Genomic DNA, 8,944 nt, shown 5'->3' with positions numbered 1-8,944 from the left:
TTCCAGTGTCCAATCTTTATTTTAAAGTCTTAATTTATTATAGTAAATGGACTGAAGTCAACATCCAACCAGTGGCTGAGGTTAATAAATAGTATTTGCATTTAAATTAAACATTATAACAAGTAATGTAATGCCTACAGTTTTTATGTGTGTGTGGCACACATGCTACAATTCATTTTTTACCTTTACTTTTCAGTGTTGTTTTCAAGCAACAATGCTGAAATAGGGTATGTCCAAATCTTCTCGCTATAATGTCCTAACCACTTCAACCAACAGGCTGTGGTGGTGTTTGTTAACAAAGTCATTGGCAGGGGGCCTGGATAGCTCAGCGAGTAAAGACGCTGACTACCACCCCAGCCAGGTCTCCTAAGCAACCAAATTGGCAGGTTGCTAGAGAGGGTAGAGTCACATGGGTAACCACCGTGGTTGCTATAATGTGGTTCTCGCTCTCGGTGGGGTGCGTGGTGAGTTGTGCATGGATGCCACGGAGAATAGCGTGAAGCCTCCACACGCGCTATGTCTCCGCGGTAACACGCTCAACAAGCCACGTAATAAGATGTGTGGATTGACGGTCTCAGACGTGGAGGCAACTGAGATTCATCCTCTGCCACCCGGATTGAGTCACTACGCTACCACGAGGACTTAGAGCGCGTTGGGAATTGAGCATTCCAAATTGGGGAAAAAAGGGGAGGGAAAAAAGTAATTGGCTAAACAGTTCTTAAAGATCTTCTGGAAGTGCCAGGGAGAGACAATAGTGTTGTGCCCATGCTGTAGCTTCAGAAACCACCGGAAAGGCTTGAAGGAGCTGTGTCCTTATCTAGACAGGAAGCACCCCCAGCTGGCACACTAATAATGTTTTTATGGCTAACTGTAGAGTTAGTGCAATGAGACTTCTATTTGTAATCCATTTTGATTTGGTATGCTCCAAAACTTGTCGTAGAACAAGAGTACGATAGAGGAGGCGACATTGCTCTACCTTCTTGACTCCTCCTTGTTTCAGAGGTTCTTTGGAGGTTGATCCACCTTGGTGGGTGGACCAGCTTTGGGGTTCTGGTCATCTCTGTGCATAAATTGTTACTAATGGGTGCTCTTGCATAGAAGACCAGACCATTCCAGTTTTAGCATTGGTGTGATATATCCATACACTCATCCTTGGGCAGTATCTGCTGCAAGGGATTCCAGGAGGGTCCGGTACATCTCAGATCGTAGAAATCTGGGGTAAGAATCACGTTCCATCAATCCGTATACAATCTTTTGAGCCTCGTCAAAACACTGCACCGTCGGACTCCGTACATTCCTCTTAATTTCCTCCCGTGTGTGATAGTCGATATTTATCTGCAATGCAAATGAGAGGCATTTAAACATCAAAAGTACTGTGGTCATGTTTTAGCATTGGACTTTTTTGACGTTGTCTTCTACCTCTTTTGGAGATTCGGCTTCAATGAATTGCTTTAAGATTTTCTTTGCCTTTGAGGACATCTTATGAGATGACGTTATCTTCTTGTAGTCCTCGCATGTCAGCCAGAATTCAATGTTCTCGTCACTGAATTCTGATTTTAGAAAGGTGCGGAACGTGGCCAAGCCATCTGGGAAGACAAGGAGACATTTAAATGTGCTTGGTGTCAAAACACATGGAGCAAATAGAAACCAGAACCTCTTTAATTTACTAATGTTTTAGTCTACTCTCTTCTTAGCAAACACTATGCCAAAAATAGCTCTTGGTGTGGTGTAAAAATAGACTTTCTTACATTTTGAGCCCAGGAGTCGCTCCAGAGACTGAGACCATTGTTGGGTATCTTCTAAACATAGCCTGCTAAGACCAGAGATGTTTGATTACTTGCAAAGAGCAAAGCTGTTTGAGATTCCAAGGAATTGTCCTTGTATGTTTGTCTTGAGGTGTAGTTAAGTCAATATTGAAACTTGAATGTATACCAGACTTCTGCTTCCTTACCTCTCAGGAGCAGATGAGCTGGAGAACATGCACTTTAGTCGACACATGAGGTTCTTTCCTCTATGGAGAGAAAGTCAGCTTTGTTGTCGGCATTTCACACTTCACACATGCAAACATACGCTAAAGTATGCTGGAATGTACTTCAACTCACAATCCAACCCTTGTTCTCACAAGCATCCCAGCCAGATCTGTAAAAATTCTCCAATATTGCACTTACAACTCCGCATTTCTTCTGCAGTCATCTCTATCCATGTTGAAATGCGTTGGGATTGGTGGGATAAGGCCAGGCATTGTAGAGTGAGTGATTATTGCCTTGAAATCCACAGCAGCTCTGTCCTGCTCGTGATCATTCTGCACTTGGTGCTCTACAGGTTTCCTCTCTGTGTATTCGGCTCTGCTTTTTATGCCCTGCGACGGTTGCTAAGGGCTTGTGTCACCAACAGGGACTCAGCGAACCACAGCAAAGAGGAAGCCCTGTCAAGCCTCCCCACACCCTCCTCCCCATCCATTCGCTGTCAGATGGGGACTGATGTTGCTCATGTGCGCAAAGCGTATCATGTTCATCCATGTTTTTAGACATGTAAATGTATGTGCACCCACGGAAATAACAGATAAGCAAATGATAACTTTGCATGTTTTGTTTTTTCAGTAATCTATGGACAACAATAGGGCCAAAATGTAATGGCCTGGTTCGGTACTCAAATGAAAATAAGAGTCAAATGAGATGGTTATTGGCGGTTGTCATTCTTTTTTTTTTTCAAATGAATTATCATTGAAAAGCTACACAAAGTAATCCTTCTCCTAAAGTATGGGGTAGTTGACATGTCCTTCAATTTGGCATGCAATACTCTATTAAAAATTATGCTGAAACAGTATCAATTTTTTTGCATGCACATTTTTGACTTTTAAAATTTCATTTGCCACACTGCAGAACCAGATAAAAGTAAGTATTGAAGGTAAAAGGGTGTTTTGAAAAACTTGGTGACCAGTCAAATCACCTAAATATTCGTTCCCTTATACATTTATGAACATTTTAACCTAAGATCTTCAAGGAGTAATTTACCAAACACACAAGAACAAAACAGGAGAAATTTTAAAGAACACACTCTTTTTTCATCTTTTCTAAGCAATTACACAGACTTAGAGCTGGAGCTTTTAAATTTCAAAAGGAAGCAAAAGCACCATAAAGTAGTCTATACAACTTGTGCACTATATTATATATATATATATATATATATATATATATATATATATATATATATATATATATAAGTCTTTTGAATTCATACAAGGGTTTCGTGTGAGGAACAGTCTGATTTATTGTCTAAAAACCTTCCCTACCATTGAGCTGTTACCTCGAGAACTGCTCATTGAGTCAGTGACTTGAAATAAAGAAGCAAATCAGTCCGATTTGTGAACAAGAAGCTAATCGGTCGTACATCACTACATCTTTTATGAATTCTCATGAATGTACCATGGAAAGCTAAGGCATATGTTAAGATACCAGGGAATAACAACTTAAATTTCCACATTTCCACAACTTAAAGTCTCTACAAAAGCTGCCTTATGGATTCAGAAAACTTTGAATATAAGTCGTATGGACTAATTTTGAAGAAGGAATTTTCAAGTTAAGCTGACTCGACAGCATTTGTGGCATAACGTTGACTAGTCTCTTATTTAAAAAAGAAACACATTACAGCAAGGCACTTACAATGGAAGTGAATGGTATAGACACAAGACGTTATATGTGTTAACATGATTTCAGTGTGATATAATCTCTTAATAGCCTTATCTGTGTACAGTTATATAAAACATTAAAAGTTCGTTTTCATGACAACATAACGTCCTGTAAGCCCATGTGAATTGATTTCATCACACTAAAATCATCTAGAACAGAGATTTTACCACACACACATTTTTATCACGTTTACATGTATAATGTTTGCGTATTCGTTTGAGTATTTTAATGTTTATGGACTGTCCCCATTCACTTACATTGTAAGTGCCTTACTGTTACTGTGATTCTTGCTTCTTCTTCTTCTTTTTGTTTTTAAATAAACCAGTGATGAGTCAAAATTATTATGAGGGTGAGTAAATAATTACAGAATTTAAACTTTTAGGTGAACTAGTCACTTTGCTGGTTCTGGTGACTCAAGTTAATCCAAATATGGAGAGGCAGTCAAGCATTAATTCCTTGTGTTAGGGACAGCTAATGCACTTCACCATGTGTAGACATCTTCAAAGTCACCTGATCCATGCCCTCTGTCTCACCGCTCTGCACATACAGTACTATAACACTGTCAGTTTCTCCATAGTGCGCAATTGAGCAATTTTGTGCCTCTGGCAATGTCAGCGACTCAGAACATGACTCATTTCCTAATAGATGTCATGGAAACAGTATTTTGTGAAAGGAAGACAGTGTCAGATTGTATGAGAGATTGGTCAGTGTGTCATCCGCAAGGCTGAAACTTAGTACCTTACAGATTGGTGAAACTAGTCAATAATTGGTCCTCTGTGCAAGTCCATGTCCTTATGTCAGTGTGTTAAAGCACATGATTTTGATTCAGCCACGCCTCTGAGCAATAGCATGTTTGGTGTGAAAACTTTATGTTGTGAGTTGCATTGAGATAAGTGGAGAGAAATAAATAGTATGATTGAATTAGTACAGTGTTCTATTGATTCCACTTAAACACCATTTATTCCTCAGCAGCTTGTGTTCAAAGCATTAAATTAGGTGTACTATATGATATATACTGTATGAGTGAACATATATGCAAACATACTGTATGTACCTCTTGGAAAGAAAAATCACGTATGTGAACTCCGTTAAGACTCCAAAAGGACCAACTGAAAATCATTAATGGTAATGTTTGTACCCTCCCTTTCATAAAATCAGGAATAAGTAACATTTTGTTTAAATGAAGAAAATGTTGAACTTTTTAATCCTATGATTTTTTTTATTTTTTTAACTAGAAAAGATGTTTCCAGTGGTCATGCATTGCATGTAAAGCAATGATTGTACAATTACCTTCCCCAAGAAGGACATGCGCTGTGGGAGATTAACCATGCTTCAGGCTACTGCTAACATCCACTGTGTTGGTGGAATTTTAGGTCAATGAAACGAGTTCTTCTTAGCGGGTCTGAATTGCCTTTTTAAGCCTTGAATCTCAGGAAATAAGTCATTGTCACAGTAGGGTCAAGAGGTGGCATGGATTATTATGGTACTTTATGGCAGCGTTGCTTGCTTAAGGCCCATCTCGGAATCAGTAAGCTCAGGTCAGACATGTGACCAAAACACAGTTCTTCACAGACTATGGAAAATGTCTTCTCAGAGTTGGTTCTCTGCACATAATTAGTCAAAGTCCTTAGGCAATCTAAATATATAGCTCATCTGCTATTTATGTTTGTGTGGCAAACAGTTCTATTAATTTCCATTTAATGGCTATGTGATGTTCCCTGTCTCTTTGGAAATACTCAAGGTTTATCTGTTTGTCAAATCCAACATGATCACAGGGAAGTCGGCATGTTGTTTCCAAGATTTACAGTACCCTAGGATCGACCACATTATACCAACTCACCAACAAGCGGCATGTCCTATCAGACATTTTTGCATAGGCTCCAGCATGTTTACCTTCCCCTGTGGTTTGACCAGTAGCGCGTTGCATCAGCAGTGTGGGAGACCCAGGTTTGTATCCTGCAGTGAAGCTAGGAAGTAATTGTTTTTGCATAATAAACGGACAAGCTCGATTTTAGAGGTTGCATTTTGTCCTCTAACATTACATTTTTACTCCAATGATGGTTAGGTTTAGGTTTGATGTACTGTACCTAACCCTCCGGAGGTGGCATCTTGCCGGTGGCGGCCCGAGCCATCTCATTACCACCCACCAAAGGCTATATTTGTGTCTTTCATATTCAAAAGTGTAAAAAAAAAAATAAATAATAATATAATATATATATATATATATATATATATATATATATATATATAATATACTTTTACTATGTATTAATATAGGATTTTTTGTTCTTTTTTTTTTTTTTTTTTTCTTTTCGAAGGCTTTATGGCAGTTTTATGCCAAAGGTGTTGATTTTATTGAAACAGATTCCAACTTTTTTTGTTTTTGTTATATAAAGGTCACATTAAAACTGACTGATTAGGCCTTAATTTATTTGTTAGTGGACAAAAAAAAAAAAAAAAAAGTGAGAGTGACATTTTTTTATTTTTTTTATTTTTTTATCAAGACTTGTCCCCAGAGCTTAAAGTGCCCAATGTTAAAGAAACATCCATATATATAAAGAATATATTATATATCATTATCACAGTACGTAACAGTAAGTACCTTTTTACCTTTCTGGCAAAATGATATCCCAATATTCATTTAGTTAATTTATCTTGAGATTGCACAATGCAATTTATTAACAGATTATTTGTCTGAGAATGTTTAATCTTAAAGAAATCTACTTTAAAAGTCATAAAAAGACACCTATTCCCATCTCCATATCACAAATGGAAACCATTTGATTTATTTTTACTTTAGACCATTTTCGATAACTGTAATTTTAACAGACATTTTTATCTCTTTCGTTCATCTTATCACCCAGAAACAATGAAGTTGACACTGCACACCACACACTTTCTGTTCTCCTCAGTCATTTCCTCTAAACCACGTGCATATGTCCTCTCTGTCCTGTGGGTCCTTGTTAATTTTTTTGGCTGTAAATTAGTTGTTGATGGCAGGTCTAGATTGGATTCCTGGCTGTGTTCCTCAGGTTCTGGTAGGCCTCAGACTTGAGGAACCACGGGCAGGAGTCTTCCTCCATCAGTCTGTAAATATGTGTCTCAGCTTCATCGAAACAAGTGAGGTCAGGCTTCACCATGGATCTTTTGGTCTTCTCTCGAGGGTGATAGTAAATGTTGACCTGTGAATATTGAGCATTTACATCTGTGAAAAAGACAACTGAGAAATATATTTCCGAATGACATTTCAACTGCAACTGGTGTTTATTTGCTTAAACAAATACATCTCATGTAAGTCTGGTTACATAAACCCTTGTTTGTTTGTATTTAGATAAACAGTAGCACTTACATTACAAAGCAACTAACATGTAAGTATTCTAAGTCACACCACCCCACCTATTAGCAATGGATGAAGATATTGATGCAATGGTTTTCCCATGTGTTTTGAAAGACCCTATTCTGACTATTGAATGCTTAAATGAACAATTGTTCAGGTATAATTCACATACTGACCTCTTTTTGAGCCACAGGATGGAGAAATTCTTCTTAGATTTCTGCTACTTTGTTAGAGAGTTTGCAAAGTGAAGTCATCTGCTTATATTCCCTACAGGCTTGCCAAAATTCAACGTTCTCCACACTAAACTCAGACTGGAGAAATGAACGAAAGGCAGCCAGGAAGTCTGTTCAAAGACGAATGTTTAAAATCGTGAAAAATTTTGAACATGGTTTTGAACAAGTCACAAAAACCCTACAAAACCTCTACAGATTATTAATTGGGGGGTTGAACTAACTTTTATAGTCCAGCAGTTCATTCATACATACATACACAGATCACCCTAATGGTGAGATCACACTAAACAAGTTTTTGCAGCAAAGCAATATAAAATAATATTACAAAAGAGCTTAAACCTCTATGAATTATTAAGAACAACTATTTAAATGTTCCCATAGGTTCCCTTTGACCAAGGAAACATAATTAAATTATTCAAGCACAAGGGATTATGGGTATACCCTATAGCCTTGATTTTGTACTCAGTTTGAACAATTAACGCTTAAAATCGGAAGTCTATAGATTTTTAAAGAAAAAAGAATACGTTCAAGGAACTTTATTTGAGTATGAGCCCAAAACTTGACATCTCAAGTAATGTTTAATTAAGACTTTTCCAATAATGGCAACATTAGGGTTTACAGTGTATATGGAGACTTTCTGGTTGGCAAACGTGGTTGAACATGTCCATAGCTAATAGAGAAAAGGTCATAATTTATTTGCAGATGTCACTTGATTTGTAATAGACCTATATGCAATGAAAGTAGTACATTTTATGTGTGGTTTTTGTTTAAAAATCCTTTTTGAGGCTACTGTATAACAATTGCCATTGCTTATAAACTTACTGGTAATCAGAGACTTCAGAGTTCTTTCTCTGGATCAAAACATATTTGATATTGTTTTTGTTTTTTGTTTGTTTTTTTTTAACATCCAGTCTATGGAATGGTAATGAAATAATACTAAACACACAATAAATAAGATTGTATTCACATCACTGTAACATATAATCTTTGTATAGCATTTCAGTACATTCAGATCCAAAAGTTTGACCTCTTGTAAAATAAGATAAGAATATGAAATAAGTAAAATTCATTTAAGTTTCTGGTTGTTTCTTGTTCCGAATGAGATCCTTGAACTCGTAGATCCTAATTTTCGAGAAAAGTAATTTAGGCATCATGGCAGGGGCATAGATTCCAGGGGGAGGTTACTCTTGAAACTTTATTATTGTGTAATGTGATAATACAACTTTGTCACATTCCATTTTCCACTGTGCTTTAAGTGATTAAACGTTTCAGACTTTTAAACTTTGAGTCAATCTTTGAACCAATCACATCCTGTTAATGTTGTAATAGAGTTTGCTCTTCATTGGTGGATCAGCCACACCACCAGTCAAGCTAGACCCTCTGAATGGATGATTTTTAATTTCGAGAGTTACAGCAAATGTCTAGTTTTGGGCTTTCTGAGCCATTTCATTACTCATATGGGAGTTGCACAATTCTGATAATAGTGCTTGGCATGTCACAATGTTTGCTGTGTATGCTTAACTGTGCAAGTCATCTGAACAACAGAGCCATTAATTTAACCATACATGTGCATTGGGTTGTTTGGTCTCATACTTAAAGGTGAAGTGTGTAATTCCAGTGCCACTAGGGCCAGCAAACGGAACTGCAAAAACATATCCACATTTTTCAAATTGTTTTGAGAGTAC

At 37.3% G+C, this 8,944-nt stretch overlaps 1 protein-coding gene across 4 annotated transcripts; it reads right to left on the bottom strand.

Annotated features, from left to right (window-relative positions):
- LOC127439081 (regulator of G-protein signaling 21-like) lies at positions 1-2,354 on the bottom strand. Of its 4 annotated transcripts, none has more exons than XM_051695125.1 (5): positions 2,169-2,354; positions 1,952-2,011; positions 1,749-1,810; positions 1,420-1,586; positions 1-1,335 (listed from the first exon to the last, which is right to left on the bottom strand). In XM_051695125.1, exons 1-5 carry the CDS (start codon positions 2,240-2,242, stop codon positions 1,147-1,149), a joined length of 552 nt encoding a protein of 183 aa, XP_051551085.1. In that variant the 5' UTR covers positions 2,243-2,354; the 3' UTR covers positions 1-1,146. The 4 variants fall into 4 exon arrangements, with proteins under 4 accessions (XP_051551085.1, XP_051551084.1, XP_051551086.1 ...); XM_051695124.1 differs by having other exon boundaries at positions 1,749-1,813; positions 2,169-2,353; XM_051695126.1 differs by having other exon boundaries at positions 1,749-1,813; positions 2,103-2,335.
- Between the last annotated feature and the right edge of the window lie 6,590 nt (positions 2,355-8,944).

This window comes from Myxocyprinus asiaticus, chromosome 50 (genome assembly GCF_019703515.2).
Source record: "Myxocyprinus asiaticus isolate MX2 ecotype Aquarium Trade chromosome 50, UBuf_Myxa_2, whole genome shotgun sequence".
In the NCBI taxonomy this organism is placed as follows: domain Eukaryota; kingdom Metazoa; phylum Chordata; class Actinopteri; order Cypriniformes; family Catostomidae; genus Myxocyprinus; species Myxocyprinus asiaticus.
This window is presented reverse-complemented; position numbering and strand designations above follow the sequence as displayed.

Bases quoted from the DNA above. Each gene is read 5' to 3' on its own strand.
- LOC127439081 (XM_051695124.1), bottom strand. From the start codon at position 2,242: ATGCCTGGCCTTATCCCACCAATCCCAACGCATTTCAACATGGATAGA. The intron at 2,012-2,168 runs GTAAGTGCAATA...TTCTCTCCATAG, and splicing joins TGCAGAAGAAATGCGGAGTT to AGGAAAGAACCTCATGTGTC. The intron at 1,336-1,419 runs GTAGAAGACAAC...TTTGCATTGCAG, and splicing joins AAGCCGAATCTCCAAAAGAG to ATAAATATCGACTATCACAC.